At 53.7% G+C, this 13589-nt stretch overlaps 1 protein-coding gene across 4 annotated transcripts; it reads right to left on the bottom strand.

The window, feature by feature from the left end:
- Positions 1 to 4981: 4981 nt before the first annotated feature.
- On the bottom strand, positions 4982 to 13522 carry NLE1 (notchless homolog 1). Of its 4 annotated transcripts, XM_087751482.1 has the most exons (14): positions 13233 to 13522; positions 12825 to 13073; positions 12361 to 12504; positions 12069 to 12286; positions 11900 to 11979; positions 11527 to 11603; positions 10042 to 10139; positions 8363 to 8555; positions 7763 to 7898; positions 7352 to 7398; positions 6996 to 7198; positions 5916 to 6075; positions 5750 to 5820; positions 4982 to 5254 (listed from the first exon to the last, which is right to left on the bottom strand). In XM_087751482.1, the coding sequence occupies exons 1-14, from the start codon at positions 13386 to 13388 to the stop codon at positions 5242 to 5244; spliced, it is 1845 nt and encodes a 614-aa protein (XP_087607608.1). In that variant the 5' UTR covers positions 13389 to 13522; the 3' UTR covers positions 4982 to 5241. The 4 variants fall into 4 exon arrangements, with proteins under 4 accessions (XP_087607608.1, XP_087607609.1, XP_087607610.1 ...); XM_087751483.1 differs by lacking the exons at positions 12825 to 13073; positions 13233 to 13522 and adding an exon at positions 12666 to 12779; XM_087751484.1 differs by lacking the exons at positions 12825 to 13073; positions 13233 to 13522.
- Between the last annotated feature and the right edge of the window lie 67 nt (positions 13523 to 13589).

Below are 13589 nucleotides of genomic sequence, written 5' to 3'. Positions count from 1 at the left end.
AGGACCAAACTCCCCCTTCATTTTCTGAACTTCTGAGCTCCCGTCCAAAATCTGTTCATGGCACTAATCTAACAAAGAAAACAGAGAAAGCAAAGCTGACCAAGTAATTTCAGCAGCTCAGAACACCCCCATGGAAGGAATAAATGAGATGTAAAAATATTCCAAGTTAATCATAAATTAAAGTGTTGGTAGTAACACAGACGCTTTCTAGTACGCATTCACAGTGCCCCTTTAAAACCAGGAAAAAGCCCACAAGTCTCAATGTGTTAAAAATTCTGATTCAGAAAATAATTTCCCTGAGAATTGGCTGTCTATTGCCATCCACCGATTCTCACATTCAGTATTAATCCTCTCAGCATCAGTGTGTCTCCTCACCCCAAAGTCAATGTCACAAGCTACATTTTAGGGAAGCTAAAAAAAAAAATAAATCCAGAAAGACCCCTTTTGAAGGAGAAAGCCACTTCAGGAATTTCTAAGCCACCCATTCTGCATTACACTTCAAAAAAAGAGACGCATTTCCCTTTGGTAGCAGCACATCTGATGTCCTTTTGTCCCCGTAACGGGGCTGGAGCCCTCGAGCAGGTTTGTTTCAGCACAGCAAGGACAAAACAGCCAGGAGCAGAGGGGAGCTTTGACCAGAATAACTAAACACGCTGCCGTCGCACTGGGATTCGAACAGGATCTGAAGGGCCGAGGTCTGCAAAACCGCTCGACGAAGGGCTACGGGATTTGTATGCAAGTCACTCATTTGAGCTGGGTCCTTGTTTAGCCTCTGGGAGAGTTTCTAGGTGTCAATATTTCCAGCACCAGTGGACTACAATAAACCTATTTACAAACAGCACCTTCACTTGCTTCCGCTGCTGAGAGAGGTCAGAGACGAAGCAGACTGTATTTGTCCGCCTTTCCCAAAGGGAGCCTCGTTACTAGCGATGCTGGGAGAGCGATGCACGATAGCCCTGCAGGGCTCGTGCTGCTCCTCGAGCCCAAGGAGCACACACAGATACTCGCCATTTAGTGCTGGCAGGCGGCGGCAGCCCTGCAGCACTGGGAGGGATGCACTGCTCTGCTCCACCAGGCCACGCGGCAGGACAATAAAAGCGCGCTCAAAAAGCACGTCCGGGCAGCGGGCACCAATACCACATCTAACCAACCACGGTGATCCTTCAAAAGCACAGCGTGCTGTCTGCTGAGTTTATTTTTAACATCGTACTGTGCAAGAGCTGCAGCCCACTGACAGAGACCACCAGCAACTTGCAGCTCAGCAAGGACCACTAATTTACAGGGTCAGAGTGAAGAAAACACAGAATAACAGCACTGGAGATGGATTTGTGGCTCTCTCCCAGCTGCACTACATTGGTTCAGCCAAATTAATCCCTCAAATGTGAGCCAGGACTCAGGATCACAAGAGCAACAGATCTGGGAAGGAATTAGCACCTTCCAGGATGCTTGTCCGAGTACACAAGAGAAGTACACTTTCATCTGGCAGCAGCTCCTCAGAATACAGGCATCACTGTTCCCAGTTTCCATAACACCTTTCATCCTCAAAAGTGCTAATGGTCTTCACAGTAAGCCTTTTTCTGCCATACCACCAATATACAGCCCTTTCTAAGGTAGAAACATCACCTGAACGGTGCCGGGGTTGACCCAAAAAAAAAGCAGAGCAAAGACTGCTTTTCCTAATGTTCATGCAGAACGATAAATGAAGATGCTGATTTTCTTCCTGTTCATTAAAAGATTTTTCTTGTATCTCCCCCCAGGCTATAAACATGCACATAGAAGTTAAATTACTGATCTGGGAAAATAATCAAGAGATCAGCTGAGTCAAGCAGAACATGAATGCGTGGCTCTAAGGACCCAGGACCTGGGGAGCACAACACATACGCTACTTGCCCAGCCCTCCTGCGTGGATAAGCAGAACGCACAGCCCTGAGAACAGGTTTCATAAGGATGCTAAGGCCTCACTTAACTAAATCAGCCCCCAAAGGCAGAAGTCTGGCACTGTCCGGCTCATCCCAGCACTATCCCAGACAACCCACTTCACCCTAGGTGCACTCATCGGTTTCTTCTCTCCTTCCTTCCCTCCCTCCAGCACGCCCAGGAATTTATGAGACAGGTAAACCTTTCTCGGAGGACTGCCATGCTTCCCAGTCCTTATCATCACTGTCCTCCCATTGGGGATTTGTAACAAAATTAATGGTGGCATCAGCTGAGCTATCACAGCTTTTAAAGGAGAAAGTGTCAGAGGGCTCCATGGGACAAATAGTTTCCAGATATGCTTAAAATTATTCTTATATTACACCAGTGAAAAATAATGCCCTTGTGGTAGGCATACCTGTGTTGTACGCTTAACGAGCAACTTGGGTGAAACTGGATTGATACTGATTGATACAGCAGATACTGAGATTCCCATCACACAGCTTTGGAAAAGTTCACGTGTTTCAGTAGATTTCTTGTAAGGTTAGCGATGCAGTTCCTGGAAAAGTAATCAGCAAGCTCCAGCCTACCTTCTAGATTTGTCCTTTAGCAAAAAGTAATGTCTTCCCCATTAATAACACCATCGACCCAAATCTGCAACTGCAATTCTAAAGATTAGCTAATTAAAGCTCACATCACCATCACCAGGAGAGCGAAGGAGGTCGCACGCTTGCTTTGCCTCCTGCCAAAAAGCAGCCAGCCCCGAAGCGAAGGGCAGCAGCCCTTCCCCACCGCATGAGAGCAGGAGACTGCAGAGCGAGGCCTGGGAAATGCCGCATTCAAATAAAGCTGGGAGTGTTACGGGATTGCTTAGGAATACAGCTGGAATGGGGCCAGCACTTAGTATGCATGAAGGCTGGTACTGTATGAATGATAAAAATAGTAGCAGCTGCTTAGATAGGAAAATATGATTTGGTATCCGTGCAAACCCATCACATAGTGTGGTTCAAAATCTATCCTCTATCAGGTCACAGAAAGATTAAGGCTGAGATAGCTTCTTTTGGTGTAAACTTAGTCGCAAGGCCCTCTCTTTCTTCAGGAGGTCTCACTTTGCTTTGGAAAAGCTTTCTGCTCCAGCATTAGGAAGGTGGGTTTTAATCAGGCTCTGTTCAGTGCTTAATATTACAGAAGCAGAGTCTGAAGGGGTGGCAGGAGCTAGCCTAGGTTAGGAGCACAGCCAGAAAGCACGGCGATTGCTTTGGTTTGGAAATCAGTGGACAAGGAAGTGGCCTTTAGGTACACGTACACACACGCATGGCCAAGTCGGTCCCCGCAGGGAGGATTGCTTCCCCTGGCTCTGATACATCCCCACTTCTAACACAAAATGCACCGTGGATTAACAGGGCACAGAGACCCTGTGCAGCACTTTGGGAGAGGAAGCAGAGAATGATGCTTCTTCCCTCAGAAAGAGCCACGTAATACCAGGAGCTGCAGAAGCTGCCGCTTTTGGCGAGTCGAACCCGGGGACACAGAGAGAGCTGAACTCCCGAGGGCGGACTGTTTCCTTTAGCACAGGCAGCCCAAAAAACCTGCAAAATGGGCAGGCTTCTTGGCTGTTACCAGAGATCCGTCAGCTGCACATGTACTCCTCTCCTTCCCAAGGGCATGGCAGTCTGGAGAGGCAGAATTATCAGCTACACTTTTAAATCACCCTGGCCCACATTTACCTTAGTGAATTACAAAAGGTTTTGTTTATGCAGATGGACACAACATGGCCTTCACCGGCAGCAAGAACCAGCTGGAGGAAGCACGTTAATGAAAGAGCAGGTACAGGATATTGAGTTCTTCCCAAAAGATCCCATGAAGATAGAGCCTGCTGACTTGGCTGGCAGAAAGAGATACTCACAACAGGAACCACAATTTGTTCTCAGTCATATTAAAGATTTAACCCTTTGTTCCAGTCTTTTGCTCCCCTGAACACTTGCAGACAAGCAAATGGCCATTACTGCACCATCCCCTCTTAATTCTCCAAAGCAATCCTGCCAGCAGGAATGAAGTCCTAAAATGCAGCTTCTGCAGCTGGGAAGCATCTGAGACCCAAACTCCTGTTCTGAGTTGTAGTAATCATTGTGTAGCAACTGCAGTATGAGGGCTATAGAAAATGTTTTGGCCTTCACACTGGCTTGCTGCAACTAAATCTGACAATATAATCTCTATTCCTTATTAATCACATCTTGATTTTCACTGTTGTGTAACCATCCTAGAAATAAACACTAAATCCAGGTCTATTTGCCTCATGATTGTTGGAAGCCTGAACTGACTTATAAAACGGCTCATAAGCAAGTTTACAAATATCTGACTCAGTGTGAATCCCTCTCACCCACTGGGCAAGTAAATGCACTTGAGAAATTCCAGAAGGAGCCAACTCTGTGCAATGGAAGTTTTGCCATTTACTGTGACAGTCCCAGCCCCGCTGTCAGCAGGTATCCAGGGCAAGGGACAAACACCACCCAAAATGCCGGCTCCATTCTTCCCCTTCCTTCCTCCCCCCAAAGCTGGCAGTGGGTGGGAAACGGGTGCTCTCTTCCCTGTTCAGAGGCCTCATTTCCACATTTCCAAGAGCCATCGAGGCCTGAAAACTCAGCACAGCTCTAGCAATCGTTTGAAGTCCATGCCTGTTGCACCCTGAATGGATGAGTGAAGGAGTTATCTGCTGTGGATGTGGAGGATCACTACCAGATAATGCTCAGCAGAGCCCACAGGGAAATGGGCTGAGTGGAAAGGCAAAACCTTACTAGAATAACGACAAGCCCCAAGACCTTATTCTCAGCAGATCTTTGTTCCAGGCATGCAGCCGAGCACAATTCTGCAATGTAATGATGTGCTGAATTTTCCCCTTCCTCTCTGAAGGTCACACAAGGACAACTCTTTCTGTTCCCACTAAAAGCTTCTTCCCTGCAGGATACTTCACACGGCAAGAAAGGGCATGAGCTGTCCCCACCCTTCGCTTGTCCCCTTCAAGGGGGCAGGCTACTACAAGGCTGAAATTTGAAAAAAAAAAAGCCAGTTGAGATGGAGGCGGATGAGATATCCCTCCTGTAATGTTCAGAGGAAATCATCCTGCAAAGTACAGCTCTTAATAAGAACTGGAATTAAAATTTCCTTAAATAAATATAAGGAAACAGTTCATGAGGGAGAGCAGCCAACAGGAACAGCGAGTCATGTTCAGGTCAGCCTCCATTGTCCATAACCTCGCAGATCTCCCAGGCAGATTACACCGAGGGCAGGCCAGCTTAGGACGGGATCGGCGGCTTCGTGTTGCTGCTCCTATCGACGCCATCTGCAAACGGAAAGAGCTGCTGCATCCCTGTGGTCCGGCACCAGCGCTGCCACATGGCCCAGCAGGTACCATACAAGAGCAGCATAGTGGAGGCCTCAGGACCAAGTTCCTTCATCAGCCGTGGTCAAATGGCAACCAGCTCACAGGAATTTCTCTGTCTGCATAACTGGGAGATGGAGGAAGGTAAGAAAGGAAGGGTCTGACTGACTGGTGCAATTGTTCTTTCCCCTCTCCAGGAGCCAAAACATCCGAGTCAAATTTCAGCACTGACTGCTCAGTTGGAGGGACTCTGCTTTCTAGTCATCTCCCAGGGGACAGCAACGGTTCCTGCCCTGAGGAAGGTCAGGTCTCTGGGCTGGAATTTGGCCCAGTGCCGTGCTCTCTGCAAGCAGAGATCATGCCCTAACTGTGCAGGTCTCTGCAAGGAGACTGCAGCTCTGAAGAACACATGGAATGGCTATGACAACCTCTATGGACACACAACAGGTCACTTACATCCGCAAACACTTATCCTTCCCTCCACTTGCTACCCTCTGTCCGTCTGGGCTCCAATCCGTTGCATACACCTAGTATTAGGGAAAGACCCCGTTATTTCTGCTGTCATGGGAGAAGGAGTCATTCCTGCCTCTCTCAAACACCTCAGCTTGACCAAACACCTCACCTCGTCCGCATGGCCAGGAAGATCGATGGCCAGTTTCTTCATCTTGGCATCCCAGACCTTCAGCGTGCTGTCACTGCTCCCACTCACCAGCAAGCGGCTGTCGGCTGACCAGGCGATCTGATACACAGCCGAGACGTGCCCCCTCAGTGATGTCAGGTACCTGGTGTGGAGGAGGCATGAAGAAGCTGTTAGAGGAGCAGGCAGCTGGGTTTGTTCCAAACCCGCCCTTACCCAGTCTTCATGTTTCTTCTCTACCTGTGAGCAAGCCAGCACACACAAGGCAGTCAATTACTATATAGAGTCCATAGGTGGTTCAGTCTGTCTAAAAACCCTCCCAGATGGGCTCAGAACCTTCTAGAGGACGGCTCTTCATCTCAGCTCCCCTGCCAAGAAACCCTTAACCAGCAGGCACCACTATAGCCTTACTGTACAGATGTGCCCTTCCTCTCTGGCTGAGCAGCCTGGATTTAGGAGGACTGTTAAAATTACTGACATGAAACCCAAGCTCATCAGTATAAAGGCAGAACAAAGGAAGGACTGCTGCCCCTGAGAGCTCACCAATACTCTTGCAGAAGGTTAAAAGCTGGACTACAAGAGCATCCAAACACCAACAGCACCACCTGCAACTACAACAATCTGCATCGTCCAGAACAAGCTGTTCTCTGGCACACAAACTGTTTGAACTGGGTCAGTCTACAGTGTGCAACGCCCATGTCTTCAGGAGATCAGCCGAGTGGAACATCCCATCCCACGGCAGCTGCGCCGACCCCAGAGAACCGACCCTGCAGCAGGCAGCATGTGCCGCACAGGTGCCGAGCACTGCTGTGGCTGGGTGACAGCAGGGTTGCACACACCCGGCCAAGCACAGACCCCATAACACAAGAAGAGCTGGACAAGGGACTTCCCAGGGCAGAGACAGACAGAGGCAGCAGAAGTACTTTGCACGAGTTCAGGCTGCAGAGATGCTGCACAGACCAGGGAGTTGCTGGCAATGACACTGGGGCCCACCTCTGCGTAACCTGTGCATTACACGCAGACTCCACACGAGCACCACCTCTGCAACAGAACAAACCAACTCACTTTCCTGTCCTACCGTCCCAGAGCTTTATGGACTTGTCAAAGGAAGCACTGGCTATTATCCGGGTATCTGGCGAGAAGAGGACTTGGTTAATCAATGCCTGGTGGCCCGTCATTCTCTCCAGTGGCTTCTTGTCTTCTGCTGGTCTCCAAAGAAACAGTGTGAAATCATCTGACCCCGAGACGAGTCTTTCTGGTTCCTGGCCCTGAGAAAGGGATGAAAGAGCCCAAGTCTTGTAGAAGCCAGGTGTGCAGAGCTCGGAAGCACACCAGTGTTGGGCTCAACAGCCAACTGTGCACGTTCACTGCTTCCACCAGTAACAGTGTTAGAAATGACAGTAGGGACATAAGGGACTTACCCTGACTTGGTCATACCTCTGCTGTGCCTTGTCCTTCAGCTCTGCCACTGAACGGGGGGAAGAGAGAGAGATTTCCAATCCTTAGGTGAAAGGAAACTTTATAACCCTGCAATGTCAATTCCAATCCATGGGCCAAGCATGGATTTGTGACTGCTCACCCCTCTCTCTTTGCCGAGGGCAATACCGGGAGCAAAAGCCCTTGAAAACAGAGTGGCCTTTCCCATCCCCCAGACTGCTTGACCGTGTGCATGGGCAAGGAAGATCATGGCTGCCAGCACGACCGACACCGGCACAGGACCGGTGCTCTCAAGATTGCTTTGGCTCATGGCAGCATGAAGAAGAGACATCAGGTCTCCTCGCTATCGCCTCCCCACCACCTCCCCCAGCCTACAACACGGGTGCTGCACTTACAGGAGCCGCTTACATCCTGTGGGTTGATAGTGGCTTCAGCAGGTTCGAAGGCACCGGTGCGGAGAACATAGTCGGTGCTAAGGGCCATGGTGTTCACCCAGTGAGCATGGCCCTGCAAGGTGCGGCAGAGGACCCCCTGGAAACAAAACCACCCGCTTAGAGAGGGATGGGCAGGACAGAGCAGGACCTTCCAGACCAATTGGGCTGCGAGGACCAACCCTAAACTTTCCAAACCCTCTTGACCAAGCTGCAGGCAGGACTGTAGCCAGGCTTAGCAAGGAAGAAACAACACTGTTGAGCTTCAGGAACCAGTTTCCTGCAGGGCCTTTCAAGGAACCCACCAGCACAGGTCACTCCAGGGCTGTTTCCAGCTTTTAGCCCCATTTTACATTTTTAGGGATGAAAACATTGCACAACAGCTACTCCTTCCAAATGGTGTCAAGCAACAGGCTCTGACAGGTCAAGAGGACACAGGACCCACTCTGCACCTCCCTTTTTTTTTTCCAGGGCGCAAGCTGTGCCAGGAAGAGCAGACAAAGCTACAACACAGCGTGTCCAGCCCCCTTCGCCAGCAGCCCCAGGGCTGCCTGCCTCACTTACGTCCTGGCTCCTCCAGACTTTGATGGTCCTGTCCTGGGAGGAGGAGTAGAGCAAACCATCGCCCCCCCACTTCACACACGTCACCGACTGCGTGTGGCTCGTCAGGATTTTGTCACACCTGCCCATCAGCGTGTCCCAGATGCGGATGCTGCCATCCTTGGAGGCACTTGCCAGGTAGCGGCATTCCGGGTTTCTGGGCAAAAAGAAGATCAAATCCATTTGCACACCGCACACAGGTCCTCCACCAAGCTTTCCCCCTATCAGCCCCAGAGGATTCAAGGGTCCAGAAGTCAATAAAAGACAACTTTCTCTTTTGGCTTAAGATCAGAGAGAGGCCGTGCAGAAGCAGAGTGCTGACCTACAGAGAACAAGATCCCACAAGTCGGGGGAAAGGCAGACAGATGCTTCTCTCCAAACCAACTCCTGGGCTGCACGCTGGAGGCATCAATCCAGGGTAAACCTGGCACCTGAGCCCTTGGCAATGACCTTGTTTTCACAGGAGGCAGCTTTAACCCGCTGGCTAACGAGGGGACCACAAACTGGCACCTTCCCCAGGCACTGGCTGGGGAGAGCCCTGGGCAGGGGGATCAGCCTGCCTTACGCAGGCAGCACAGACTGGCAGCATGCGGTGAACACTCCCCTGCCTATGCCATGCTTCGCACCGCGCAGGAAATGTGCCGGCCTGCGGACGCAGAGTGCCACTGTGCTGGCAGGGCTGAAAGCAGCAACATCCATCCATGTGGCTCAAGGGGGCAAATTTACACATCTGGAAGCAGCTGGCCACAACCCAGCAAGGACAGGGGAGCCACAGCCCTCTGTCCTTTGCACAACATCACTCAACACGGTTTTAACATCAAAGACAGCGGTCCCTGGCACCAGCAGCAGTGAGGAAGAGCATGGCCTCTCCTGTTGTGCAAGAACAGAGCAGGGAGCGCAGCTGGCTGAAGACAGAGAAGTGGAGCCTGGCAGGATCGCCTCCCTCCTCTCCATTTCCTCATTCTCCTTTATAATCAGTTTTTGCTAATCCAGTTATAATTGTTTGCAAATAGCTGGAGTTTCCTACTGGCAAATTCAATTTGCAGGGCTCTGCTCTGAAGGGGCCCTGTTTCTTGTTATTTATTTCTATCATGTCTTGGATTATTGGCCACAACTGTCCCTCTCTACCCATCTTTCCCAGACAGAGCTTTAGCTGATCGGAGGGATAAGGGGACTGCACAGTTCATCAGCCCTCATGATAAATAAGTTGGACGACAGAGGCAACTGGGATGCAGGAGAGCAGAAACAGAGTGCTCTGCAGAGCCTGAGCTCAGGCACCACGTGGGCAGGCTTTCCTGCTCCCAGCTCAGCACGCTGGGGAGGAGCATATCAAATGTTTGTCCAGCACCATGAAAACATCAAGCGTTTTTCATAGGCAAGTGTCTCTTTTATACAGGGGAAAACAGAGGCACAGCCTGGCAGTGACTTCCCCAGCACCCTTACAGGGACTGTGAGCAGTGGCTGGGACTCCTGGCTCTGAGCTAGATGCATTTTTCCCAGCCTACCCTGGGGGGCTGTTCTCCTGCACGCACCCCCTCTGCACACCGTACCAGGAGAACAGCAAACGGGAGCGGTGCTCTTCAGGTCAGGCTGCTCTTTTCCCTATGAGTAAAGGGGAAGGGCTGGGCTGGCCCTTCACTTACATGTGGAGCGGTTCCCAGCACAGACACGTGATCCATTTGGAGTGGCCGGTGAGCACCCGGCCGATCTGATTGCCAGTGGCTGGGTCCCAGAGAAATATCTGTCCAAGAGAGGAAGCAAGAAGGTCGCGTCAGGCCACACACATCATGTGAATCCCAGGGACGTCTGGGCTCCATTTAGAAAGGATAGGTGTCCTTGGGATTGCGTTTACATTGGCAGAGGCAAGGAGCAGAAAGGGAGGGGGGCAGGAGGGCTGGATGCCTTTCCAGATCGCTGCAGCAATCAGCTGACACCTCAGAGAATGAGACCTGATCGCCCTCCTCTCCGCCTAAAACGCTGCTGCTACAAAAATATCTGCCTCAACTCAAAACTGATCCAGGTCCCCAAAAAGCCAGCCCGAGCCTTTGACATTCTGTGCCAGCGAGTTAGTGAATGTTTGCAGAGCGCGATGAAAGCCAGAGCGCGCTAAATGCTACTTATTATCGGATTCTGTGGGTGAGACACATGCTGGTTTTCTCTTGTTTTTTTCTCTCTACATAAATGTTCATCCAAAGAGCCAAGGCATTAGTCATCCCCTACTTAAGAACCTGGGAGAAACAGAGAAACGGAGGACAAATGGCTCCCTGGGTTAGATTAAAGCCAGAACAGCACCAAACCAGGGCAGAGCCACTCTGGCCTGGCCTGTTTCCTTGGGGTTGGTATCACAGTGGCCTGACGGAGTGGCCGCTCAGAAACCGAGCGCGAGACGGCAGCACTTGGCAGCTCCGTGGCCACTCTTGTTGCTCCCAGACCGTTCGAAGGTCAGAGCGAGCCGCTGCCCCTCTGCAGCTCAGCAAGCTGCTGACTCGCTTTTAATTGCCCACGAGTGCTCCTGCTTCCCCAGGCATTTCTGCATGCACCTTAAGTGCACACATTTTGCCCCACAGCTGGGGCAGGGCCCCCTTCACATTCCTGTAAGAGGGAATTTGGCTGTGTCTGAGCGGGAGCGCTGCGAACAGGCTGCCACTGCATGTCTGGGTCATGCAAAGAGCAGCCCTGGCTTAGCCAGGCGATACCCCTTCTCACTCCAGACACCTCCCTTGTGATGGAGCCGTCTGCCAAGGACCACGTCCAAAGCCTGGACTCTTTCCTGCGCTGAGGGAAAAGCATCTGCCACAAGACAGCAGGGCTCAGCGGCAAGAGGTCTACAAAGGCAACAAAGCCAGAGCGCTGCCCAGCAGAGTTCAGAGACGCTACTCACAACTGCCGTGATGCATGCACATGCAAAGTGCCTCTAGGGAACGGGAACCCTGCTCAGAACAACTGGATACAGCCTTCACGCCCCAGAAAAAAACAAGTCTTTGTTCCTAATCCCCCACAGCCCCTTGACCAGGTTTCATTTCAGTTCAGAACAGGGCCGCAGACGGTCTCCGCGCTCCCACAGACCCACCGGCGCGGCTGTTGGGGCTCCTGGCCCTGCGCCAAGGAAGCAGGGAGCCAACGCGTACCTGGCTGTTCTTGCAGCCCGAGGCCAACTTCTTGCCGTCGGGCGACCAGGCGATGCTGAGCACCCAGTGCCGGTGACCTGGCAGAGAGAGCACGAGCAGGCGTGAGTGGGGAGCTGTGACTGTCCCCGGTGTCCCTGCACGCAGCCGCTCCGAGGCAGGGCTGGAGGTGGGAGAACCCTCCATGTTCCTCCTGCCCAGACCCTCTTCCTCCGCTTCTTTGGTGAAAGAGAGCTACTCCCTCCCTGAGCCACGGCCCCGTCCTGTGCAGCTCCGGCAGAGCCCGAGCTCTGCTCTGTTTGTCCCCCCGAGCAGGCAGGGGGTCCCTGAGGGAGGGGGCTCAGGAGCTGCCCTCCCGGGACACCCCCGCACCCACCTTTGGCCGTGAACTGCGGCGTCTCTGTGCTGAGGTCCCAGAAGCGGACGGTGGTGTCTCCAGAGCCGCTCGCCAGGTACCTGGGAGAGGAGGAAGAGCCGGGCTCAGCGCGATGCCCTCGGAAGGGGGACAGCGGCCGAGCCCCCCACCCGCAGCCAGACCCTCGTACTTTCCCGTGGGGCTGAAGGCCACGGAGATGACGGCCTCGGTGTGCCCCTCCAGGGAGCTGGTGCAGCGGGTCACCGCCCGCACCCTGAACACCGCCTGCGGCTGGTAGATGATGTCCAGGACCTTCTCCGTCTCCACCGTCTGCCCCGCCAGGGTCTTCTCCAGCGACGCCACGATCTCGGCATCGTGGACGAAGAAGGCCAGAGGCACCGGCTCATCCTGGGGGAGAAAAGGCAGGAGGGGTAGCGAGGGGCGGGCTCGGGGGGTGCTGGGGGAGCCGGGGGGGGTCTCACCTTCTGCAGGAGGGCATTGCAGACCAGCTGCAGCTTCTCCGGGGTGATGGTGACCGGGACGTCGAAGGGGGAGCCCAGGGACTCCCCCGCCTCGTCCCGGAACTGGATCAGGAGCCGCTGCGCATCCTCGTCCGGCGACATGCTCTGCGGGAGAGCGGGCTCAGGGGCGGGGGTCCCACCGGGAGAGGGGGGACAGCCCCGCGGCACCCCAGCCCGGGCAACGACACCCGCCCGGGGAGCAGGAGCCGCTACGGGGGAGCCCGGCGTGGGCCCCGTGGGCGGGGGGGGGGGGAGAAACACCCTACAGGGACCGGGACCCCGCGCGGGGGGGTGCGGGAGGAGCCCCATAGCGGAGCCCCGGGGGGGGGGGAAGGAGGTCCCGGAGCGCTCCAACACCCCCAACCCCTCCAGCGTCTACGTCCGGCCCCGCTCCCGCTCCGTCCGCCCGCCCCGGCCCCGCTCACCGCGGCCATGTGCCTGCGCGGCTCACGTGGGCCGGAAGCAGCAACTCCGGGACGGGAGGCGCTGGGCGCTGCTGCCCCCTGGCGGCCGGCGGTGAGGGCAGCGCCGCGCCTCGGGGGCCGCGGGTTCGAGGCCGCAGTGGGCGAATTCCGCCTTGGGGTGCAGCGGGCGCCGGCCCCGGGGGCCGAGGAGGTCGAGGCCGCTCCCGAGCGTTTTCCGTCGTGACCACACAGGTGCTTTTTATTGCGTTTCTAAAATAAAAAGCAGCAAAAACAGGAAAAATCATCCCAAACATCCCATTCCAATAAAAACCAAAGCCCACGCCGCAGCCTGCCCAGTTGCAGCGTGCGTAAACCCTTCGGGGTAAAGGAGAGAAGGGCTGGGGCTGCCATCAGGCGTGGTTTATTCACCATATAAACACTGGCTCGTCGGGCTGGACAGGAGGGAGGGAGATCCTGCACTGAGAGACTCAAATCTGCCACGCAAACCTGTAACACGGCGAGAAATTCAACGTCCCCAGTCCTGTCCAGCACAAACCAGTAACAACCACGGAGAGCATCAGACATCCACAACCCTGGAGATCAATGCTCCGTCAAATCTAAGCACTGCTTATGGAGAGAAGAGGAAAAACCGGCAGGCGGGTCTGAATCACCAGGCAAGCCTTGCTTTACCCGTTGGCCACCGATCAAGCGAAGCAGCTTTGAGGATTGCCCCGAGCGGGTGCTTGGCGGGCCCACAGCGGCCCCCGCACCCCGCCTCCCCCCGAA

This window comes from Nipponia nippon, unplaced genomic scaffold, assembly GCF_047370975.1.
Source record: "Nipponia nippon isolate SJK-2023a ecotype South Korea unplaced genomic scaffold, ASM4737097v1 scaffold_15, whole genome shotgun sequence".
Classification (NCBI taxonomy): domain Eukaryota; kingdom Metazoa; phylum Chordata; class Aves; order Pelecaniformes; family Threskiornithidae; genus Nipponia; species Nipponia nippon.
The sequence above is the reverse complement of the archived record's forward strand: the minus strand, read 5'-3'. Positions and strand labels throughout refer to the sequence as shown.

Excerpts from the sequence above, each read along its gene's own strand:
- NLE1 (XM_087751482.1), bottom strand. The coding sequence starts at position 13,388 with ATGTCTGATGCTCTCCGTGGTTGTTACTGGTTTGTGCTGGACAGGACT. Across the intron at positions 7,199-7,351 it reads AGAGGTATGACCAAGTCAGG|GGCCAGGAACCAGAAAGACT; the intron begins GTAAGTCCCTTA and ends TCCCTTTCTCAG. Across the intron at positions 6,076-6,995 it reads TGGGACGGTAGGACAGGAAA|GTACCTGACATCACTGAGGG; the intron begins GTGAGTTGGTTT and ends CCTCCACACCAG.